This window comes from Megalops cyprinoides, chromosome 1, assembly GCF_013368585.1.
Source record: "Megalops cyprinoides isolate fMegCyp1 chromosome 1, fMegCyp1.pri, whole genome shotgun sequence".
Lineage (NCBI taxonomy): Eukaryota > Metazoa > Chordata > Actinopteri > Elopiformes > Megalopidae > Megalops > Megalops cyprinoides.
This window is the reverse complement of record NC_050583.1, coordinates 20,262,757-20,288,190: the sequence shown is the minus strand read 5'-3', so window position 1 is coordinate 20,288,190 and position 25,434 is coordinate 20,262,757. Positions and strand designations below refer to the sequence as shown.

At 45.0% G+C, this 25,434-nt stretch overlaps 1 protein-coding gene across 4 annotated transcripts; it reads right to left on the bottom strand.

Annotated features, from left to right (window-relative positions):
* Positions 1-1,125: 1,125 nt before the first annotated feature.
* Positions 1,126-25,323, bottom strand: tmem94 (transmembrane protein 94). Of its 4 annotated transcripts, none has more exons than XM_036542169.1 (32): positions 25,210-25,323; positions 23,507-23,808; positions 18,862-18,981; positions 18,172-18,299; positions 17,926-18,062; positions 17,252-17,460; positions 16,869-17,020; positions 15,698-15,800; positions 14,429-14,515; positions 13,852-13,968; positions 13,535-13,591; positions 11,831-11,935; positions 11,328-11,540; positions 10,939-11,139; positions 10,431-10,743; positions 9,775-9,948; positions 9,553-9,655; positions 9,026-9,234; positions 8,663-8,844; positions 8,422-8,557; positions 8,147-8,262; positions 7,950-8,049; positions 7,678-7,786; positions 7,170-7,359; positions 6,848-6,925; positions 6,535-6,620; positions 6,217-6,298; positions 5,925-6,073; positions 5,683-5,777; positions 5,246-5,339; positions 2,974-3,144; positions 1,126-2,843 (listed from the first exon to the last, which is right to left on the bottom strand). In XM_036542169.1, the coding sequence occupies exons 2-32, from the start codon at positions 23,528-23,530 to the stop codon at positions 2,771-2,773; spliced, it is 4,113 nt and encodes a 1,370-aa protein (XP_036398062.1). In that variant the 5' UTR covers positions 23,531-23,808; positions 25,210-25,323; the 3' UTR covers positions 1,126-2,770. The 4 variants fall into 4 exon arrangements, with proteins under 4 accessions (XP_036398062.1, XP_036398079.1, XP_036398071.1 ...); XM_036542186.1 differs by having other exon boundaries at positions 11,367-11,540; XM_036542178.1 differs by having other exon boundaries at positions 23,507-23,805.
* Positions 25,324-25,434: the final 111 nt, after the last annotated feature.

Sequence of the window (25,434 nt, the reverse complement as noted above, 5' to 3'; positions counted from 1 at the left end):
AGGGGCAGGAGCACATAAACAAAAGCATCCCTGTATTTGTCTCTCTACTTTGTCTACTATGACCAACTTTTTTATAGATGATGCTAATTGGAATGTTTGGGGGCGACCATGACGTTTTTGCACAAATAAGGAGAAATGAAGCCAGACCAAACTACTGTGGCCAGCTCCTGGGAAAAACAGGCACAGCCGCACATGAAACCATCGGTAAAAAAAAAAAACAACCTAGAATATCTGACTCCACGGGCAGCAACAGAAACAATGTGACTCAGCTGGAATTCCTCTCCCCAGCACCTTACAGAATGGATTCTCAAGGGACTTTAAGTAATGACACAGCCATGCCAAGGCACTCGAATCCCTCTGACTGATATTTTTGTATTCAGTGAACCTGAGGGTTAGGGTAAATAGATCATAACATACCCTACAATGCTTATAGGAACATGCAAATCATGCTTTTACACTGCAAAACACAGGTGTTTCAAAGTACAGTCTTGGTGGAAAAAGACTGGAATCTAGACAGAGGATGCCATTCTTACAGATATTACTGAAGTCACTGAAATACAGCTGTGGCTATATATGAATTTTTTGCCATCAATGCCCACAGAGGACAGAATTCCAACTGCGTAACAATGAACAATCAACTTGAAGAAAATTTGAAAATGACATCAACTGAAGAGCTCTTTTGGACAGAACAGATGGTTTTTTTTCCCCCAAAGGGTAAAAAAACACCCACCCTTTTCAGTTCAATGTAATTGCAATGGTTTTCATGATCTTGTTAATGGCAGCTATGTGCGTAAGAGAGCAGGCAAATAAAACACATTCAGTTAATCTGTAGAAGTCAAAACCTTGAAGGGTTTTGAATAATTGCTTTTGAGGCCCTTACTGTACAGTACTCCTGGAAACAGGCATGCAGCAGCAAATTGATTCCTTACAGTACAAATATGCACTCAACTCAAGTGGAACCACACGAACAGAACCAGAAAGAAAATATGATAAATTCTATTGTATGTACATGTCTGAAGTGGTAAATAAAACATTCTTCACCATTTATTTTTTTCCTTCAGAGATTTTTTTATAAATAAAAGAATTTTTTATAGCAGATATCTCTATCTTCTGTTTACTCTGTTTTTAATCATTGCTGTCTTCTGCTGGGCACCCCATCCCTTACTCTGCATAATGAAGAGTTGCCTCGAAACATTGAAGCCACTGATCATTTCTACAGTATGCGTTACAGTCCCTTTAAAGGACAGATTTGACTGTTCTCTTCAAAAATCATCATTAGTTTCCCTTCCTATAATAATTAACTCTGACCAGACTGGGTCTTGGAATTTAATTTACACTTTTAAAAAAGGCATAATATTTCGATTAAAGCCCTGGAAAATGTACCACAAGACATCCCAACAGACAGCCCTTAAAGGGCTGACCGGAAAATGCTTGGCATACCCAAACAAATACTTTCCCTGGGGTCCCTTTTTTTTACCAGTGATCAATCCTTGGTGACTTTGCAGTGGCTTATACCAAGCTTTAGAGAAGAACATTCAGCACAGGCAGATCCCCACTGCGGTGCCACACTCCCTTTGTCAGGAGCCAAGGGAGGTGTAGGGTCCAGAAGAGTACATTCACATTCATGTCTGTTACAGGTCATTTCCATTAGGCACACTGACCAGCAGACATGGGTCTGACTGAAAAATAAAATGCATTTCCTTACATAACCTTGAGGTTATGCAAAGAATGTCTCCGGAAGGACAGCAGATGTTACCTCCTTTTCCTCCCTGCCTTTCACATGATGGTAAACAACTAGCAAACAGTGCAAGTCTTAGATAGCTACAGAACTATCAGCTGGTCATTTACAAGCAATTTGCTAGCTAGGTGAAAAAATAGTCACATTTGACAGATATTTAAATACACCTGCATTGTTTTGTGTCAAAAAAAAATCAGTGGTTCTCTTTTCCTGCATTTTGATATTTGCATTCACATTTTGTGAGCTAGTTTATAGAAGTGGCTCACTTTCAACCACCACTCACCTACACCTGGTTGTAGATGACAGATGTAGTGCAGATGGCATTTTTAAGCATTGCCCAAGTTACATATGAGGATACATATGAGTGAAAAGGAGGCATTAGATGCAGGCTGGCCCAGGGGGCCTCTACTACAATACAAGGGACTTACATTCAAAGTAGAACTGCCGGCTCAGAACCTCCATGAGCCACAGGGCAATTTTGAACCACTGAACATTGAACCACTGGGTCATTTTCATTTTAATGCAGAGAAATAAATTTTATAGTCTGTCTTGTTTTCAACATCATTCCTGCAGTCACCATGTGATATTCCCACTGCTACACAACCACACAGCTTTGTATCATTTCTATCCCATCGCTTGTTAATTTTTTCCTAATATAAGGACAGAAATTCATCAGGTCCAATCAACAGACTGGCCCGTAAATCTCTTGCCTTACACAATTCTGGTGCAGGCACACAATGAGAAAGTCCTAGCTGTCTTTGATAATGCTTTGGGGTTCTCTTTCAGTATAACTGTGATACAGTATAACAGAAAAAAATGAGCTTAAAAACATCTTCATTATCACTACAGCAGACTGAGCACTTTTTGCTTGAGTTTGAGTTACTTCACCTTTCTCAGTTGGTCTGTTGGCAGTGTTAAGGGGTATGGGAAGGCTTTATTGAGAGGAAGGCCATCTAGAAGTGTCCCTCAAGGTTCCATTTCAAGTAGGCTGACAGTGTCACTCAGCGACCCCCAACCCCTCCTAACAGCTTCTTAGAAGGGAGAGTTCATGCCGAGCTTGGTCTCAAACTGTAACTTTTGCCTCTTCTGGTAGCGAACTCTCACCCTGAAATTGAGAATTTTAGCACTTTGTTAGCAAAAGTCAGCGAGTCTTAGAACTGCACATTTAGAACCAAATGTGTGCAACCCTAGGGTGAATTCTCTCTCTCCATTCCCCACTCTTACTCATCTCCTACCTGATCTCATGGAGTTTGACAGCCTCATTCACAAGTACCACCAGTACTGGAGACAGTGACACCAGCAGCCAGGCCTTCATCGGGATGTTTTTCAGCAGAAAGGTCACCTTGGCATTCCTGTCTTGCCATAGCTGGAAGTCCACAGTGGCCTGCACTACCTGACCCAGCAACCTGGCCACAGAGAGAGAGAGAGAGAGAGACAGGCATTTTCACAGCTATACATTGTACAAAAATAGGACACTGCCTGCTCCAAGCATTCAAACTTCAACACAAAAATTGCCTGCATAAAACATTATATAAATGATTTATGCAGGCTTGTTAGGATTGCATTTGTATGAGTAATTGTTGTTAAATTCTGATTTCACAAAACTCCAACGGGGAAACAGAAAAGAAATTCTCACTGACGATATGCCTACAGTGATCATTGTCATATTGTGCTAACAAGTTTTAATGTTCAACTGCTGCTTCCTTTGAGAACCTGCAATAAAATACAGACTGAGCTGATGTCAGACAGCCACAGTCATTTCATGGGTATAACTCACTAACTTATGTACCCCTTAGCTACAAAAAGAGATGCACAGTAAAATAATGGATAAAAAAAATATACTGTATGCGAGAACAGTGCAGCAAACGCTCTTATTTTTAGTTTATAAGAGTCAAGCGATGTAATTATGTCTCTCTGTGTTAGTGCACTGATTGTACTAACAGTGCATGTCACACTGGTCTATGTGGGGAGATAATTAAGTTTGTTCAGAAAAGTGCTGGACAAACATCTCATGGCTTAAACCACTCGAAGTTGTATACTTCAATAAAGAAACTTTTAAGTACGATAAGTACTTCAATAAAGAAACTTCAATAAAAAAAACTTTAAGTACGAAGATAAGTATGAAATTATTGTGTGCTTGTGAGATTTTTTTTACCACAAATAAACAAGATGTAGTTCATTAACATTTGCCAAAAAATTTCCTGCCAAGTCTTTTCAGCATCAAAAAAGCAATATGACAGGCAGATGGTTAGTGCAAAATGCGGACGACAGGAACAAGCTCACATGAAACCATATATTGCAAGTTTTATTAAAAATAAGACTACACAAGCCAACTGTACTGCTCCTTGCCAAGTGTATATATTTTGGTTGATTTTTGTCTGGGTAGAACTTAAATGGGAAATGAAAAAACCAACTGCTATTTGAACCATCTATGTTCAAACAGCAATTTTAAATACCAGAAAGAAATTCTAAACTCAAAAACCCTTTAATTATTTGTAATCTAAAATACACAAATGCATAAAAGACAATGGTTATTTCACTATGTGCAGGACAGAACCACCTAGGCACAAGAGCACAGGGAAAAATAAAAGCACTCTCATGTGTTGTACAACCATGAGATGGGAGATGTCTCTGTAGTTAAACAGTTCTCCCTTCAAATGAACTATAACTGTTAAGTTTCTACAAACTGTTGTAGAATGCACTACACTTAGCAAACCCTGGTGCAACATAATACATTAAAAAGCCATACCAATATTCATCACATACCATAGCCTCTTATGCTGTGCTGGCCTCTCATGCTTTGTTGATGATTTTTTTTTAACCCAAAGCAAACAAACAATGTTAAGTCATTTCTCAGGTTGGCACAAATCACTGGTAGCTTGCCGAGTTAGCTATGATGTTTTGGCTTGCTTGCTAGTTCAGATGTTATTAAACACTTCAAAAAATGTATTGCATTCCATTGTCACTGTTTCTATGGCACTGGCAGAATGATCTGTCTGATAGAAAAAAAGCATTGCTATCATGTTTTCAGAACAACAGAAAATTGTTACTTGTAGCAGGGAATTATTATCAGTGGTAGTCATATCAGTGATAGCAGTAGTGGCGGAGTTACTGTTATATATCCCCTTCTCTCACGTACCGCAGCAATCAAGATAATATTCATTAGGCAGTACGAAAATATATTGCATAGCTGCTGCCCTAATGATCTAAGTCTAGAAAGTAAGTAGAAAAACAACCAATAAATAAACACGGGGTGGCAGTGTAGCATAGTGATTAAGGAGCAGGACTCATAACCAAAAGGTTGCCCCCCATGGGGGCACTGCTGCTGTACCCTTGGGCAAGGTACATAACCCACAATTTCCTCAGTAAAATATCCAACTGTATAAATGGATAACAAATAAGCCCCTCTGACTAAGCCAGTAATGTAATGTAATGTAATGTACACAGGTAAGGCTAAAAGTGCAACCAAAAGCGCAGAAAAACATGCACAAGACACCGGACACTTACACCACAGGCACAGTAAGGCACCACCAGGTGTTGCTGAAGGGGCTCTTTCTCCAGAGCGGCTGGGAGCGGTGCACGTAGCTGAGGGAAATGACCACTGAGGGAGAGAGCAGGAGCAAAGAGAGGAGGGGGGGAAGAGAGGGTGAGGATGAGGTCACTCAAAAGAGGAAGGAGCCCCACGCAAAAGATAAGGCAAGACCCTTTTCCAGCATAAAAACAACAGCTAAAATGCCTAAAGAGCTCAATGAAACTTGGCAGAACTGTAGAGGTCGATTTCCACTGTGAAGAAGCTGAAACGAGATTTGGAAACTGGGTACTAATTTTAATTTATAACCTTAGTGCTTGAGCTACAGTTGCATGGAAATTCAAGTCTAATAGTAGGTGTTATATCAGTACACAAGTGAGAAATGGTCAACCTGAGAGCAGGTGAGAGACAATACCTGTGTGCAGTGCCAGGAATCCTGCCATCACCTTCTGAGAGAGCAGCAGGCCATTTGACAGGTCACTAAACCACTGTGGGGCATCAGAAGCTGAACTGCACTCAAATGGAAGGGGCACAGAAAACTTAGTCAACACACAATGGCACTGAAGTTAAAACGACTAAAAATCAAGTGCAAAGCAGCATTAAGTAAATCATTAATTGGGCGTTTGAGTTGATACCAGAATGCTCCTACCACCTCACCTCGAGGAAAGGATGTTGCAGCTGACATTGCTGTTGGCAGGAAGAGCCGTGGAACACACCTCCTGCAGTGTGAAGCCTAACCCCAGCAGGTAAGCACACACCGTCAGACTGAACTTCAGCAGGAAACAGCCAAGGAAGTACTGCTGGGTCTGTGGTGAGGAGTGCAAAAGAGAGATGCGCATACACACACAGGCGCATGCGCATAAGCGTGTGTTAAAACAAAAATGCTGAGCTGCATCTTGTGGCAGGAAAACAGAACAGATCATCCATCAAAATCACAGCCAGGTCTCACCTTCCTGGGTATGGAGTCCAGGTTCTTGCCTGTGGCAACCGACATCACAGTGCTGTCCGGTGGCTTCCCAAGGAAGGACACACTGTCACGTGGGACGTATGCACATGCACAGACACACAGACACACAGACACAGAGAGAGACAGAGAGAGAGACACACGCACAGAGCAAGTTAGTTCAGAAGCTAGACTATGCAGGAGAACACACAGCAATGGACAGCACTGCATGAGGTAGAAACCTACCAACAGTCACTGACAGGTGGCAGAATTTAAACTGAGTATGGCCCATGACTACGAGGACATCATTGCACAGGCTCTCACCTGAGCAGCGGGTAGCAGAAGCAGGAAAGCCACAGGATATCAGTGATGTTCATTGGAGGGGGTAGCTGGGCCAGGCATGCCAGAAACTACAGCATAACACAATTGCAGGAGAATAATTTCATGTTTTTCTGACATACACAGCAATATTTGTTTTTATCATAGGTGCTGTAGAAACTTATTCAACATATGACTACTCTGGTTCATTCTGCAGTGACACCCACAGCATGTAGCCTCCATATTATATTTCTTTAGTGCAATTTACTCTGGTGTACACCAGTGCTTGAGTGATATAAGCTTCTGTCACTTCACTCACCTGGATAATAACAAGCGTCAGCTGACACTGCAGTAGGAAGAGGAAGCACTTTCTGATGCCGTAAGTGGTATGCCTTGCCTATGAGAGAGCAGAAAAAAAGGGTAAAAGCAAGGGAAAGTTAAAATGCACTTTGTGTTGCAAGATTAAATTGTAACTGTATCACATTGTGTTTTGGTAAAAACAGAAACTGTGGAGGCGTTAGGCTAGTGCCAATGTGAAAGTGTGACTGGGACAGTTTTTGTACATATTTACTGCCAAGTGTGTGAATGTGTGTATGTCTGCGTCTGTGTATGCCTATGTGTGTTTGCAACTGCGTATTTACCTGTTCGATGAGTTTAACCATGCTCACGCTCTCCCCCTGGTGGAAGGTGACAGAACAGGCTAGGCTGTTGAGCTGGCCAGAGAGACCCAGTGGTGAGAGTCCTTCACCTTCACCATTCATCCCACTGCTTGCCGCGTAGCCAAAGGTCTCCCATGAGCATCGCGAAGGGTACAGAGGGTCCAGGGCAATGCTGCACCAAAAGAAACACACTGATCTGTCGTGCAATTTTATTATTATTACTGTCATTTAGCAGATGTTCTTATCCAGAGCAAATTACATACGCTACAATTTTTACATGTTACCCATTAATACAGCTGGATATTTACTGAGGCAATTCTGGGTTAAGTACACTGCCCAAGGGTACAGCAGCGCCCCAGTGGGGAACCGAACTAGCAACCTTTCGGTTACAAGCCTTGCTCCTTATCACTATGCTACACCTCATCTTTAGATGCATTTACATCCACTTCCCCCTCTACTGGTATATCCAGTGTGCGTCCACTGAACTGACCTGACATCACTCTGCAGGAAGAGACAGCTGTTGCGGAAGTTTGCCGAACTCCCCAAGCAGCAGGTCACCTCCCGGTTCTCCTGCATGATCTTCATCATCTCACACATAGCTGCAACACACATGCAAAAATTCAGTCTAGAGATACTTTACAAGACACATCCTGCCAGGTAAGAAATCAATCATATCAAAACGCTGTGCGATCTCATCTGAAGACATTCATTAAATGATTACACCCTTCTCAGGGGGCGGAGTGACAGATCTGTGGTGCTTACTCTCAGGGGTGCAGTCAGTGAAGAGAGGAACCAGCAGAGGCACATTGTCAATGTTCTTCAGGTGAGGCCGCACCTGGTGGATCCCGCGGGGGAGCTTGGCCTGAGAAGGCAGGGCGGAGGTTAGAGAGCGGGGCAGGCGAGAGAGGTACAGGACAGGAAAGCCGCGCTGTACGCTGCACGCAGGCGGAGGCACGTACCCGGTTGCAGTCCTCCAGGAAGCTGGGCACGTCGCTGTCTGTGGGCTGGAAGCTGGTGAGGTCCGAGTGGCCCTCCTCCTCAGGCAGCAACGGCCCCTCCGCCTCATCTCGGGAATCTGCATGCATGGACACCGGCGCTTAAGATTTCATACAAACCCCTGACCAGCCTCACACATATGCACACACACTTCACCTACAATGCATGTCATTACACATGACACATCAAACACACGACAGTGTACACAGGGGTGTGGAACAGGGGCAGGATGGAATACCCTGATGCAGGTCGTCATGCAGGGAGCCCGCGTGGCTGGGGCTGGAGGGAGGGACATCGCAGTGACCGTCTCCGTTAGGTGTCAGGGAGATGTGGCAGTTCCACCCCGTCTCCAGACCCATCTTCTCTGCAAACACCTAAAGAACGGCCCACGTCAGACACCTGCTGCATTGTGTTGCTGCTGCCTCTGGCGTTCTCCCTGCTGTGCTGCCCATCATTCCCTCCACCTGTCCGCGTCCTACCTTGCTGCGCAGCTCGTCCTCCATGGAAAAGTAGACAAAGCGGATACAGGCGTTGACCAGGGCGTCGATCAGCCGGACGGTGTCCAGGCGAGCCTGGAACTGGGAGGACACCATGCCCATGAAGATCTGGCCACTCAAGGCCTGGACGCAGTCCTCTCGCTCCACCACCTCCCCAATACCCTCTGCAAACAGGGAGAGAGGAACAGGAGGTCAGAGGCAGAAGCACACAGAGGAAGCCAGCTGTTCACTCACAGCTAGATTCCGTTCCCGCTTACCTAAGTCCCATCACCCTACCACCCAAGATACCAACCCACACCTCCAACACTCGTCACCCCGCTCCCGCTCCCACTCCCTCCACCTCACCGTCCGAGCTCCAGCTGTTCCGTCGACTGCCGTGTTTGATGGGCGTGGTGCTGGGCAGCTCCACCCCAGAAAAGAGGGTGGGGCCGGGGGCTAACTCCACACACTTCCCATTGAGCTGTGGTGACAGGGAGACCTGCATGGGCTTGTAGGCGAAGGCGGAACAGTACCCTGAGAGACAGGCACGCTGGTAGAAGTCCAGCACCTTCTTCCTGTGAAAGCAAACCCAGAGAGTCAAGCTTGCATGCGAACGTTCACATTTTAGAACAGACCTGTCCAATGTACATCTAGCAAAATAAACTACTCAACCTAGTCATTAGAGGTAATCGCTTTATCCTGCAGAGGGTCAGAGTGGGCCACAGTAGACAGAGCTGCACTGTGTAAACATGCACAGCACACAGAGAGCCAGTTTCAAAACTTGTGGCAGGGAGACAACAGCACCTTGCTGCCCATATATAGACATTCAGTATTAGAATATGCAACTGGTCCAAATTTTACTGTTTAAAGATAACAGAATCAACAACTTTCACCTGTCAGAGCCAGAGAGGGGATAGATATCAGCCCCATCCCAGAAGTCAGTGCAGGCTTCTAGTATGAGGTCAGCAGAGCCGTGGGAGAGCATCTGTACATTGTCTGGTAGGGATGCAGGGGAGGGGTGAGGGAGGTAAGAATCATTCAGTTGCAAGGTCCTGGGTAAATACTTTGACAAGAATGATAAAAAAAGGAGAATAAAACGATGAGGTGCTGCTCACTGGTGGTGCTGTCGCGTACGAACAGGCTGATGAGGTGGCTGATGGGAGGCTGTCGCTTGGTGAAATGGTGCGCACGGCGCGGCGCTGACTCCTTGGCCTTCTCGCCTGAGGGCAACTGGTACAGGGCCAGGTGGTTCTCCTGCTTGAACAGCTCCCTCGCCCCAGGTGTGAAGCCTGCGGGGTACACAGGAGGGAAAAGGTTCAGGGTTTAAGCAGTCAGTGCAGGGAATGACAGCAAGACGGCTGTTTTAAAATGTAAAATGAGTAAAATGAGCATGACTTGCATGAAGTCAGAACTACACTGGTAAGAGTTGAAACGATGACATCCTCTTTGCCTTATACATGCTATCACCTCTCCACAATTAAGAGTTCTGTTTCATACGTTTGATGTATTGGAACGTGTTAGTGCTGTTGGGCAGCAGCGTAGTATAGTGGTAAAGGAACAGGACTTGTCACCAAAAGGTTGCTAGTTCGATTCCCCACTGGGGCGCTGCTGCTGTACCCTTGGGCAATGTACTTAACCCACAACTGCCTCAGTAAACATCCAGCTGTATAAATGAATAATGTGTGAAACTGTAAACTATGTAAGTCACTCTGGATAAGAGCATCTGCTCAATGACAGGAATGTAATGTAATTTAACAATGTCGGCACCCACCGATGAGCCGGGACAGCTCGCACAGGCCCCAGGGCACGTGGACGGGCAGCACGGTGCCGTGGCTCTCCTGCAGCGCCAGGTTGGACAGGTGGTCCGAGAAGCGGCAGAGCTGCTCGGTCACACCGGCGTTGCACAGATTGAGCAGGATGTTCAGGCCTAGGGGCTTGAGGGAGGGCAGGTGGCCCTGCCAGCCGGAGTCGTCGAACTGGATGCTGACCGGGTTCTGCTGGTCCTGAGAGAGGCTGAGCATCTCAAGGTGGTAGTCGCACACAAAGTCCTCCGCCTCACAGCAGCCCACCTCCAACCCACAGGGCTGAGACACAAGCGCACACATAAAGCATGAATTAAAAACAAGCACTGCTTTAGTTTCTACACTGCTACACACTGCCCATACAACTACAGGTCATGTATCTTCAGACATATTTGTAAATACAAATGTAGAGTAATGCCTATTCCTACTCCTATCAAATTTTCTCAGAGTCTGTTTGACGCAGGAGTGCGTTATTACCTGTGAGGGGTCCTCCTCTCCCCCCTCGGTGTCGTGGCTGAAGCTGACGTTGGAGCCTGAGGGGTGCTTGGCGCGGGGAGCGGGAGGGGGGCAGCGGGGACGCAGGGTGTCGGACGATGTCTCGCTAGGCTCCGGCTCGTGCCCGGCGTGCAGGGAGGACTCCATCATGGGCAGACAAAGCAGAGCCTCCCCTTCCTGCGCCTAGAAACAGAAACACAGCCACCATCCCCTCAGTCTCCCTAATTGCTCATTTAACCGTATATTCACTAATTTACACATGCACTCTTTCAAGATATTTTTTGAAAGACAAATCAACTGTTGCTGATTTGCCGAAAGACAAATGCACAATTGTGTCATCTTACGAATTTAATCAGGACTAAAACACTCACGTAATCTGACCCGGCTGCAACGCCCCCCTGCCAGCCCACCTCGTCCCTTTCCTCGTCCCCCTCCATCCGGCAGAAGGAGCCCACCGAGAGGTCGTCCCGCAGGTCATCCTGGCTGTCGTGGGGCGGCTCCACGCGTCCACTGAAGAAGAGGACGGTCTCTGGGCTGGGGTTGGGCCAGGACAGCACCCCCTGCTTATCCACACAGCACAACACCTGGAACAGAACACAGGACTGCTTCCAGCAAAAAATACATCCACTAGAACAGAGCACATCACTTAACAGTACACAGGATCAACAGTGAAAAATAAGCCTCAATACACTGGAAACAATCGCTCTGCTCAAAACACACTGAGGGATCTCAGTCTGGCTGTTAGCTGGAGCCAAATGATACTCGAGCACAACAACCGTGCTCACCTAGCACGCTGGGAATACAGGACAGCTCCTTCGTGAAAAAGCACAGACAGAAGTCAGCCAACACGTGCAAGGGAGGAAACGGTACTCACAGTGACGGAGCCGAGGGCGTGGAGCAGGCTTGAGGTGTAGCAGAGCGTCTGGGACTCTCCCCGCAGCACGCTGACGAAGTGTCTCCACACACAGCGCAGCATCTCCTGCACAGACACACAGCATCAGGGCCCGGCCTCGGGCCAGCAGAGACAGGCATGACTCAGCAGCCTCTTTTTCAGCACGCTGCTCGTCTGCGATTGGATTGTGGCCGAAGCATAATTTCTTCCATCTGGGAACCTGAAACCCGTGGACAACGCTACTTTGCTAGCCCCATGAGATGCACAGAGAGATAGACAGGGAGGCAAAGGCTGCGGAAATTCCACTTCTGGAAAGCAAAGCGTGGAGGTTAAGCTGCAGGGTAAGGGTAGCTGCTTTGCGTGGCCTGCATCCGAGGCAGCTGTACGACTCACCTCAACCCTGTCAGCCCTCAGATTCTGCTCTGGGTCAATTATACATAGCTGTGAAGCTCAGGAATTAGTGAGTCAGAGACACTGCCAAGGTTACTGAGGCTTGGGGCAGGGAGGGGGGCGTATGTGTGGTACAGCTGCTGGGGCACGTGAAAGCCCGAAAATAGCACAGCGAGGGTCACAGCAGAGCACCCAGAGCGTCCAACTACGACACAACACACATGGAGGACATGGGAGGCTCACTGCCACAATTATACGGTTCAAGCCAAAACTGAAATGTCGAAGAAAAATGGTACAACTTGTACATTAACAAACAATACCCCCCCCTTAAAAAAACAATGGAAGTTAAGTCTACATGTCCTCCCTGGGATTTTTAAGAGGGCTGTATGCCCAACATAAAGTTCAGGGAACCCTCTTTCTCAATTCCCAGCTTCTCTCTCTCCATGAATCAAAATTCTGTTCAATTATTGGCATTGTTTTTATAATTATCATCACGTGCATTACTGTAAACTGTTGAGAAATGGGGACTGTTGAGAAACAGGGACTGCCTGTACTAAGAATTGGAACCAGAATCTGAATCCTGCCATAAAGTAAGAAAGGCAGCTGGACGACCACGGCATGAAGAAAACATTTGAGCCCCTAAAACACAAATTGAAATCTAGACGTGAACAACACCAACAAACTGGCGTTCAATCATAAAACGTGATTACTATCAAACTATCAAAAAGAAACTTTTCCCCCTCATCACATTATAACAAGTTGCACTGCATTACAATATCCCCTGTGATGTAAGCCACTTCGGTTGCTCAGCTGAGGAGGGCCCCTGACCAGGTAAGGCCAGGTGGGCGCCTCATTATCAACATCATCCAGAGATAATATGATCCATACAGCATCATGCATGGCTCAGGCAGGCAGTGGTGGTACAGGCACAGGGTCAGAGGATCCAAACTGAAGTAAGTGAAGGAGGGTGGGGAGGAGGGGGACTCAGATGAACTGCTTGCAAAACAACAGGCGAAAAGCATCGCAAAAAGTGTATAAAATCAAGGATGGAAAGCCAGCAATGACGAAGAAACCAGCTGAAGCATGGGTGAGAGAAAAACAAAGACTGATAGCTGGTAAGGTAGAAAAGAGATGAAGCATGACAGAACTGGTTTTGGTCAGAGTGACCGGCTCTGCGAGGAAGAGTAGCAAAGGTGAAAGCATGGCAAGGTGCACAGGAGACAGGAAACAGCCTGTAGGGGGTAGGAATGGGGAGCGGGGCAGTGAGAGATAGGCCAAGGTATTCAGAGGATATACCTGAGAAGACACCACTTCCGTGTAGCTGCTTAGAGTATCCTCAGAGAACTTAGCAAGCTGGAGCGAGAGAAGAGGCTAGTTAAAATATGACGGGCCAAGCAGCAAGCCCTCCTTCCATCTCTCTTCTAACTCATTTTCACTCAAGCTACTTTGGCTGTGACTGTGGGCCATATTCCCACATTTGTGCACCTTGCACAATATAACTCCATATAAAAGAGATTCCAGGTCTTTATACCTGGTAAACTGTGACATTACTGTTATAGCTGTGCAACTCTGGATCAGTCTGGGAAAGAGCGAGGCTGGAAGGAGTCTCTCACCAGGCCTGTTGGGGAGGTGCGGTTGGATTCGGCCAGGACGCGTGCCTCTCCGTAGGCATTCACCAGCACCCACATCACTGGGAACAGCAGCGGCAGGATGGGAAGCACTCCCATCATCTGCAAAGCCATAACACCACGCCATGAGGGCCTCACAAATAGACACGAGGGCTTAACAAAGCGGAGTGAAGCTGTAACAAATGTGTGTGTGTGTGTGTGTGTGTGTGTGTGTGTGTGTGTGTGTGTGTGTGTGTGTGTGTGTGGGGTGGGGGGGGGGGGGGCGTAAACAGTGCACAAAGAAGTATAGGGTGTATACAAGGGGCTTGAGGGCAAAAAGGGTCACTGATAGACTGACAAAAGGGGCATGAGGGCATAATCAAGGGGCATGAGGACATAATCAAGAGGCATAAGGGCATAATAAAGAGGCTTGAGGGTGTAATAAAGGGACATAAGGGCATAATAAAGAGGTATGAGGGTGTAATAAAGGGACATGAGGGTGTAATAAAGGGACATGAGGGTGTAATAAAGGGGCATGAGGGTGTAATAAAAGGGCACCAGCTGAGGTTTCATTGCTCCATACCTGGAGCTGAATGAAGTTGAAGCAGCCAGGTAGGCGGTTATGGACATTGAGGAAGAAACGCAGCGTGTTAGCAGTGAAGAATGCCACCTACAAGAGAGGAAGACACATTTCAGACAAGACTGCAGAGCTGACATAACAAACAAAGCATAATAAAGTGCTGTCCATAAATTGACAATTATCAGTCTTGAATCTCAGTCTCACTCAAATTTTCAGCAACTGAATGAAATAAATGTGGTCAGTCAGACTGGCAAAGAATGTCACTCTAACTCCTAACTAATGCTGACTAACAGTATTCATAGCCTATTCAGTCCAGTTTAAGTTCTGTATTTGAAGAGATGCTGTACTGGAAATGCACTGGTGGGCAGCAAGTCCAAAGGCAATGTGCTGTAAATTACAGATTTGAATATTGCTGTATAGAATGGAATATGCCTACAAAGGAAGATGAAACTTCACATCGGCATGCATCATTCTTGTTCGTGACTTTGGGCTGATTATGTTCAGATTAAGCAAACCTTGCAAAGATTACCAGTATCAATCTAAAATCTAATGTGGCCATTGTGAAGAAATTCTAGACAGAATAAAAAAAAAAAAAAAACAGAAGCTACACATAAGAGGAAAAAGTGGTATGCCCAACTAAGCAAAAAAAAAGCAATCACAAGTTTGACTTTGTACAGGAGGCCAGACACTTCCCTGGAGGCAGGGCAACACATGGGTTGAGGACAGCAGTGTTTGAGGGAAGGGAGAGCTTTCAAGGACTACTGCAATGCATAGCTGATGGCTCCCATTTTTCTGAGATTAAATATAATTTTGTTGTTTGTTTATAATGAATAGAATATATGATAGAATGGGCCACAGCCATACCTGATGGCCATATTTTGACTGCTAATTTCTTTTCTTCTCTTTTACAGGCACTGCATGTAGGTTTTACTCTTTCACTTTCACAAGATCAAAAAATGATACTAAAATGGAGCGGATCTGTTCTGTTCTCAGGTTCTTGGGTCCAAGTATACCTGTGAAGGCCTCTACAAGAATACTCATGACTTAAATGTTAAGTATTTTAAATCATTACAGAACAACAATATGTATATGGAATAAAAGGTCAATGAATAATAAAGGTCATGTTAATCAGTTATACATACAGCATATAGTGTGCTGTGACTGACAAAATGATGTCTGCCCAGAGACTGAATTTATTTGACATGACAATACTGAATTTAGCGTTCCAAAAATGAGGAAGATGTGGTGACAAGTAAGGTAATTTCTTGGTACCAGCACAGCAGGGCAGACAAACTTCGCCATGACTGACTGCACTGTGAACCTCTCGTTGTCCAGAGCAGTGATTGGGCGGGAAAGTGCCAGGTCCAGGCTGTTCCTGCAGGAGAGAGCGGCAGCCACAGTGAGGTGCTGAAAACATCCACTTATCAACACAAAGCATAAAGGGAAGCCCACGTCAGCTTCACTGAATATATCATTTTAACAGGTTGTTCCTTACTTTACCGTTTGGCAGATATACATACTTGAAAGCAAGGAAACAGTTTCACAGTGGGAGGGGAATTCCATTTCCTTCCACTATTTTTCTCACTATGGCCCAGATGCATGACATCACCCCCCTCTAATACATGAAGAATTGAATGAACAATTGACTTTTCATTCATGGCACCAGTCTGCCTTTCCTGATCTCAATATGACCATTTAAAGCATGTACAAATTACAAACATTTTTTTTAAGTGCAATTCTGCCATTTCCTAAATTATTAGTTGAAACTGATGATACTCCACTTCATTCCCATCTGTCACCAGCCCACAGAGGGAACTGTGAAGCTATTTATGCCCCTTCTGCCTGTTAGTGTGACAGCAAGCTACTGACCCACAGAAACTTTACCACCACTCAGCAAGATAAAACCTGTCTTACTGTAGAATTAAAAGACAACACATACAGCTCAGCTGTACATTTGAAATCTGTATTTATGCGTTTTATTGAACAACAACTTTGGAAAATGATTAACAATATAATTTGCAAAGACAAAATGTTATAGTCCATAGAGACAGACAGAAATGGGGAAAGCACTCTGGGTTTCATATTAGGGCTGTGCCTTGTAAATCATAAAACTCAAATGCCACTATCCATTTCCCTGAGATTTGAGACTGACAAAGTATAAAGGAGTGGTACTGGTAACCAGCAGGTGTCAGCAGTGTGGAATTATACGCTAATTGAGCACAGCATTCTGAGAATGGCAAGACCAACATAATGCATTTTTTTATTCTGCCAGAAAGAAATTGTGACTTATTTTCGAATTGGCTATAGTGTGTGGTTTGCGGAAAAGACAAAAGACATTAGCCTCAAACCCTTCCGATGTCAGCAGCATATTGTCAAAGCAACAGCAGAAAAAACTGCCTGAAGAGAGTGGTGCTGTTTCAGCCCCCAAGGGAAGGCTGCCTACCTAATGGAGTCGAGGATGGGGGTTCGCACTACCCTGAAGAGACGGAACTGCTGAGGGCTCTGGGGGGCTCTCTTCTCGTTCCCTCGTGGGGACGGGGGAGGGGAGAAAGGGGGGAACAGATCCCCTGGCTCTAGGACTATGTGCTCATCATCCTAAAAAAAAAATAAACACACAGAGGACCGTGATGAGCCAGTGCGTTGCTCTGGGAAAGGAACACGAGAGATTCGTCTGAAAGAGCTATCAAAAAGAGACAGCTGCCAGGCTGGGAAGAGGATAGAAGAGCAGTACAAATCACAGTGATGTCCACTAAAATGAGTCAAATCCATCATAATTAAGGGGTAAAAACTGATGAGATGAAACACAGATAAGCTGCTGTAAATAACCTTGATGCCACGGAGGGAAACGAAGGACTCCTGCCCCGGCCGCAGAGCGATGATATCCCCCTCCACCAGCAAACAGACGGGCAGGTTGACCAGCTGCTCGTCACGGTACGTCCAGTGCAGAGACCAGGACGGGGATGAGGGAGTGTATAGGTCTGGATACAGTGAGGGGGACCACCTCAGCGGCTCTCCGGCACACCTTTCCAGAGTGTCTGAGAACAGCAGCACAGGACCCAACGGGAGACTCAGAAACATGAGGGAGAAAGCAGCTGTGCGACACACTGTTATCAGCTATCAGTGTTGTACACAGTTGCTTGGTTGCCTGCGGCAATTAAAAACATGTGTCAGCCAGAGTAAAACAAGCTACTGACTGGGTACGTGACCTATTCAGAACAAATTTACCAATTTACTTTTCAAAATCCACAGTTTCTGTGTGCCCAGCAGCAGCAGCCGTTATGTCTTGCTGTGTGAAAAAGGAATGAAGCTGGTCATGTTTGGTTGGCCAATAACACCTTGGCTGTTGACCAATAACTAGGTATCTGTGATGGTGGAAGCGGACTAAATTGACCGAGGGCTGTGAGAAAAAACCTTCATGTTGAACCTTGACTATACTTTTCTTTCTTCCTTTCCCTAACAATACATCCCAGCTTCTCCTAGTTTTCCCTTCCCTCACTCACCATCCAGTTGGGAGATGATGGACTTCAGTCGTCGAACCATCTCACTCTTTCTAAGCCTCTGCTGGCGCCCGATCAGGAAGAGATTGAGTAGCAACAGGAGGAAGAGAGCGCCAGCATTCACCAGCTCAATGCCCTGGCTGCACACAGGGAGACGAAGACCACATCAGGGGAGTTACAATAACTACCTGACCTAAATGTTATTTAATATATTATCTGTGAGGCCCCTGGTTCATACTGATTCCTCACCTGCCCTCTGGCTGGCTGCCATGGCAACACAGAAGCCCAAACACAACCAGCAGAGTGAGAGCTGCACCAGGCCAATGGAAGCTGGAGTGGCGGTTGTCATGGTGAAGGAAGCTCTTAGCCCACAGCTCCTGCAACAAAATGAAAGCAATTACAGAAATTGAATATTAAAATCCTATACTGACCCAGGGATAAGCTCATTTTAATTTTGATCTGATCTGAGACACTAACAACAAAGGTTAAGTTCAGGACCATACTTTTAACCATCTATAGCTACACACTGCCATGGGGGGAACCAACATAAACTCAGACTCACAGGAACAGTAAGTGCAAGGACTGTATAGCATGTTACACATCTCCTAATAATAACATCCCTCATATGCAGAAATATTTACCATTGACAGCCTCTGTCCGTTGTACTCCTGACACTTACATTGAATAAGGAAGGTGCTACTCCGCATGTCATTTAGATTTTTGGCGAGTAACTAACTGGTAGACCAGTTAATCATTGATATCCCTTGATATCTCCCCAAATAAAACTATAAATAGACACACCTCATTCATGTGTCAGTGTTAAAAATTAACATTGACAGAGTTATGGAAGCTGGCAAGACACGTCCACTTTCCTTGAGGGCCAGAGGCAGAAGACCATCAGCCAGGTAGTGTCAGACAGAAACAGAACCAGAAACATACCTGCAGGGTGGGCCGGCGTCGACCCTGCTTCTGGTGCTGATCCAGTAGGGTAGACAGCTGGTCCCGCAGGGCACCCAGAGCCTGGGTGCTGGACAGTCCCAGAGGGACAACCTCCTCCACCTGAAATACAAGCCAATCAGGATTCCTGCATTGACACGACCACGGGGTTAAAGGATTTCTACACAACAACTACTCCCTGTCATCTGGATACACTTATGTTTTACTGTGCTGGAATTCGCTCTGGATAAGCACATCTGCTAAATGCATGTAAGTAATGAAATTTGTACTACATTAGAAATACCTTGGATTTTTATAATATGTAGTGACACACTTGTAATGGTTAAGACAAAAAATCAGGGTTTTTTACACAACACTGAAGACTGACTAACTTGGAATGATACTGAAAGAGGGCACCATGGCAAATGAGGACTTGAAAACAAGGAGCACTGACCACATTTGTCACTGAAGGCAGAGTCAAAACTCCCCATGGTTCCCATTGAGCGGAGAGAAAAGGAATGAGTGTTCTTTTAGTGTTACTTCCTGTCATTTCAAAAGTGGAGGGTGTTCATATATTAAGCACACTGCCACCTCTCATCTGTAATCTAGACCTTTCTCTCCACCAGTTCTCAAGTGTTTGAATGGACTGTCTGCTAAAATAATAACTACCTTGTTTTACATTAATTTTTGTTGTAACAAAGACATACTTCTTTTTCTGTTCAGAGTTTGAAAGGCCTCAATACATTTGACTCTTTATTCAAAAACAAAATGATTTGATAGCACATTTTTTAACCAAAACTGTTTTTGATTACTTTGATTTCATACCCAAATGCAATGTTTCACTCTAAAATTTTGCATTTACAGTAATGTAATACATTACATGTTTCCCTGCATAAGGACAGCATCTACACAACCCAATTATTACAATAAAGGAATGGCAAATAAATAAATGAGCAGTATGAGCAGATGCAGACGCAAGAAACATGCCAAATAAACAGGAGTCTCAGATAGCGATGGGAACTTTGTCTTTTCCCACACTCTGCGCCCTTCCTCCCACGTCTGTGTCTGTCCGTGCGTCTGCGTCCGCAAGGCTAAAACTCCCACTCGCGCTACAACGGGCTACAGCGCGCTACCGCTGCTCCGCAACGCTACCGCGCAGCCGGGGCTAAAAATAGCTCTCCCTGTTCCTCAGGGATAGAGGCTCGGCTAAATCCTCTCGTGAGCTGCTAGGCAGAGAGCTCAAGGAAGTAGCGGCCACAGACATTCACCCACGATGCAGTTAGAAGGCAAGCTGACCCATCCACTGTGCATCCTTTATCCCTGACTACATGCAGGCAGTAGATACAAGAGCATGAAGACAGGCAGTGTTCACCCTCATTTTGGGGGGAAGTCGCCCAGAGTGCGTTTTTTCCTCAAGGTACACACTGAGCAATTATAGCGAAGGGCAAATCAGCGGCCCCCGACTAAGGAGATTAAAAAAAAACACTAAAGAGAGGAAAACGAACTGCCACTTACATCCTTCTTCCACGGCCAACCCTCCTTCTTCAAGATCATGATGTGGTTCTTTTTATGCCTTTATTGACAATTTCTAAGTTGCTGGGGCTTTTCTCGGCCCTGCAGTGGCAGTGAGGAAGAGGCAAGTGACTGAGTGCGGTGCCACCTCAGCATCCAGCCACCCTCCTACTCTCTCTCTGCTTATTCAGCCTTCCCTCTGCTCTTTGCTTCTGGCGCGCCTCAACTTCATTGCAGTCCCCTGCACAACCTCAGAAATCACCGACCCCACAAAGAGAGACAGCAGCTAAACAAGGCAGCGCGGCCAGAGGCAGGGAGGTGATGCTCTACACAGGGATGCACTTGTGTGGGGGAGAGTGGGGGGGAGAGTGGGGGGGAGAGTGGGGGGGGGGGGGGGGGGGGCGCAAAGTTGTTCAAATATCCAATTAAATGAGAAAAATGGTAGGAAAAAAAAAGACTGACGGAGAGGCGAGTCGGGGCCAAAACTGCTCCTGCAGCTGATGCATGAGTGTGGCCAAGCCCCTGCCCGCAGACACAAGCACGAGCACAGCCAGGGCGAGCAGACAGAGGAGGGATGCCAGCGCCTCCACCCCGCCAGGGTCGGATATTAATCAATTCCTGCCAGCACAGCAGTTTTTGTCCTGAAGGGGAAGATGCAGAGAGGGGACTGGGGCAGCCAGCATCCTAGCTGGTCTTCTTTTGGTACAGACAGAGTCCCACCGTGTGAGCCCTGACTGTGTCAGTAGTATGGCAGAAGACCCACGCAGACACACTAAGCATCACTGGCTCTTTTAATGTCTCATTCCAACCTCATTTTCATTTCATTGCCATCATTTCAACTATTTTGTGCAACTACTTTGTGTACAATTTGGAATCGTAATCTAGGGAGAAAATTATGTAGACAACAAGGTTATGGATATACAGATTAAGGAAATATGGATCCACACAAATCATAAAACTGAATCAGCACACACAAAAAAATGCAACGCCCAAGCACAAAAATTTCCCACAAGGTATCCAGACTATACACACAGTGCAGCTATCTGCCAAAGCAAAAGAGACATACATACATAACCCAGGCTCAAAGTGGACAAATATTATGCCTGTCAGGTAATATTTGTCACTGTTCTGGCATTCTGCAAAATGCTTGCCTGTTTCCCCTGCTAACCCCTCTCCCACCCTACGTGCAAGCAGAGATAGCTTTGTCCTGCCACTGAAAAACACTCACTAGGGTTACATTTTTAGTCGCAAATGATTTATGAGTGACCAACAAATGGAATGCAGTTATGACTTTAAGTTGTTAACATGTGACCAGTTCCGTAAAGTGCTAGTTCTACATTTAAGTTATCATCAACCCAACCAAGTGCGAGGCTGTTCTTCGACTCAAACAATCCATGTTACCACTGAGTTCATCAATGTAATGTCAAAATAAAACGTCAAACTGTAATGAAAATCATATACAGGTCACACTGATACCACAGGCGATTTATGCCTATCCAATGGGTGCATATGTACTGTGGTTCCTAACCAGTCGTTCTCCTTTGTACACATTTCCTTCCTGCCCACGCATGATATTGCCATACTTTCAACAGAAAGGGTAAGTCAGATTTTGACTGCAAAACATCTGACAAAGCAGATGAATTGTAACTTTTTTTTATATTTTTAAAGCCTTTTGGGGTTGACTTTTACATATACATATACACTTACATATATGTTGCTAATTGTAAAGAGCTGGGTCAGAACATGTCTTTGCTCAAAAAACAGCAATGATTAAAGATTCTACTGTTTTTTTTACAAGTTATATACTTCCACTTTAGGCAAGTTGTTATTGTTGCTGTTGTATAATTCCTCTTCATTTCCATCCATTTTATGTTACATCTGGCATGAATACTGTTTCTCTGTAATGTACTTCGTGCCAATTCCTTTGTGAACAGCACAATATTAAGTAAAACTGGTCTGATTAATTAAATTAAAAGCTGAAAAAAACAACACTGTGATTTCATGTTCAACATTTGAGACAGTTTACTTTTACTTCTCTAAACACTTGATATGAAACATTCAAGACTGAAAAATATTATTGGGCATATAGTATGCCCAATAAGATGTGAAACATTTTATGTTTTATATAAAATACTACATTGGAATATGCAAGTTCTAAGGACTACTTCTTTTTCAAAACTGAAAAAATGTAAATATGCATTACCAAATTAATGGATAGCATAAGAATGTAAATGTACAACTTTAAGACTTCGGTACTTCCTTGGATGAAATAGGCTTGGTGTAGTCTTGGCTTAACTATTAGCTACTTATTACAGGAAGTAAGCCAGGCAAGAGAGACAATGAACAAAGATGGAAGTTCAGTGACACCTCTGTGAACTTATTAAGCAACACAACCTTAATTTTCCACCTGTGTGGCTCTTGACTAGGAGAGTGATTATGAAATACTTTCCAAAAGGGTATCATTTACAAACTTTCTGGCTTGTATTGTCTTAAAGATATATAACACAGAAATATCAGAGGATTATAAAAGACATTCATCATGGCCTTTTGTGTCATCTGCAATAATGTATGTGTTTTTATTTCATCTATGTGATTAATTTGACATGTGATGTTGTGTGTACATGTTTTAACTACCAAAATCAATCAACCACTCAAATATAAAATTCCTTATGGTAGGTGACAGAATGAAAAACTCTTTTCAGTTCATCTTTTGTAATCAAAGCACATACTTACAATACATCACATTACATTCATTTAGCAGATGTATTCAGAGTGACGTCCAGCACAACAGAACATAAGTGTATCCACACTTATGAATGAGGAACAGTGTCAGACCAGGCTAACAACACTCCCAGACCAGTGAGTGTGCGCATAACACTATTCATGCCCTACCCTAAGTTAACTTGTGCAACCTGACTAGACAAGAGAAGCCAAGCATACTACCCTAACTGTACACCTCTGAAAACTGCACATATGCACAAAAATTTCACACGAGACTTGTTAAGGACAAATTCTAAACCTGATAGTCTAAAAGTCTGACAATCAAACAAAAATACTTCTTTTAACCTGGAAGTTTTCTAAATGATACCCAGTCTGCGTTTTACTTAAACAAAACAACTGAAGTCATGGAGCTCACCTGTTTCTTGTCCTGTAGCTCCATGGCAACCCCAGGCACTCAGCATGCTCAGTGGGGCACAACTTGTGGAGGACAGAGGAGACGTCCTGCCCTGTCCCAATCCTGGTACAGGAGGCCTTCTGCCCCCCCAGCCCCCTGCCACTCTCCCACCGTAATGTGCCAGGCTGGAGATGAAGGTGGCTGAGAAACTCCCTCCACACCAAGAGACTATGATGTATGCAGGGGGCACACAGGGAGCTGGCCTCAGTGCTGGGAAAGTGTGTCTACTACCTTCATTACACTCTGGGTGGGTCTGGAAACTGCTGTGGAATAAAGGAAAGTGAACACATTTTTTTGTTAATTATACCCTGACAAATCTTTTGTTCCCATTCATCTCTTCTACATAATTGACAATGATGAGTAGCCAGAAATGAGCGAGGGACATAACATGCACCCATAAACCACTGTATGAACAGACTACACTACAAATAAAGATGCAATTCTTCTCACAGCACACAAACATGCTTTCATCTACCTCCTGCTCATGTGGGAAAAATGCACAATGCTCACAAGGAGAGTCATCAGAGAGTGCAATACTCTCAGCTCACCTACTTGTCCTTATAGCACCTCTGCCTGCACCCTGGTTATACAATCCACTGACGATCCCATACAAATATGTGCCCCGAAGTACCCTTTACAGCTGCACAATCCTGTTAGAAGCAGCTCACAGCTCTACAACACATTTTCATCTTGTAGTTTATTTTCTCCCAAATCTGTGAAGAACAGAGCACATTTTTGAGTTGTCAGATCTCCAACTGTTGCCTGTTGCTGTGCTGCCTTTGACCGGTGGTACATGAACATCTTAAACATGTCACAAAACCGGTTAGCTACAACGTCTCGCTCACCAGCGTACCACACGTCCACCTACTGCGGTGGTTAAGGATTTAGTTTCTCCAGCTAGTTTAAAATTTAAACGTTAAGCCCATTAGCTATATTGTAGTTACCTCCTTGGTCTACGTGACGATACCAGCTTCGATTTTTAATCAAATCATCTCCAGCAGTGGGCAATGTCTTGTCTTCTTCAAAATAGGTGGGTGGCTCTTACACGAAGTTGCCGTGTAGCCATTTGCCTGCTCTGCACGTCTGGTGAAGTTATTTTGCTAACAAGTTAGCAAGCAAGCTGATCTTACTTAAGTTACAGCTTTTAACATTACCTAGGTATCTAGGTAGCAGCTACCCAATGGTTTGGGTGCTGCAGGGAGGGGTGCTTCGAGACTACGGACTGCCTACCAGCCAATGTCGTTAACGTTAGCGAGTAAGATAAATGGACAGCGTTAACACATATATGATGCTGAAGGACTAGGCAGATTTGCACCGATTCGGGTAAAGCCACGTCGAAGGCAAAATTCTACACTAAGTTAGCTACTGCTTGCTAGCTCTTGCTGTCAGACATGCCTACGGCATTCTCCACATTCAATTCTGATGAACAAAACCAGTACAGGTGTCTCCAGCTAGCTATCTTGCTGGCCACGGTTCATCATTCTCTGCTACTGTTTACGTTAGTCACTTTGCCTGCAAGATAGCTAACGTTGGTCTTCCTCGTTATGCACTTACCGTGCTAGCAAGCTAACCAAGACGGCTATCTTGCCAGCCAGTTAACGACATCTGATAACACAGCTTGCAAATTTTAACTTGATTATATAATTGTAAAGTTTGTCACTTACCGGTGATGTCAACGCTTACAGTGCACTGACAGCCGGCTTGGGAGCGGAATAATTTCTTGTAAATAGCTAAGAGTCATTACAACCAAACGACCGCCATGTTAGACATGAGGGAGTGGCGAGAGTCCTAGCTACGAGCGGTGTAGCAGGAAACCGACGATAGGTCTGAATTCTCGGAATTGATTGGCCGAGGCGGAGTTTACTCTCCCCTTCAGCTTTCATTGTAAG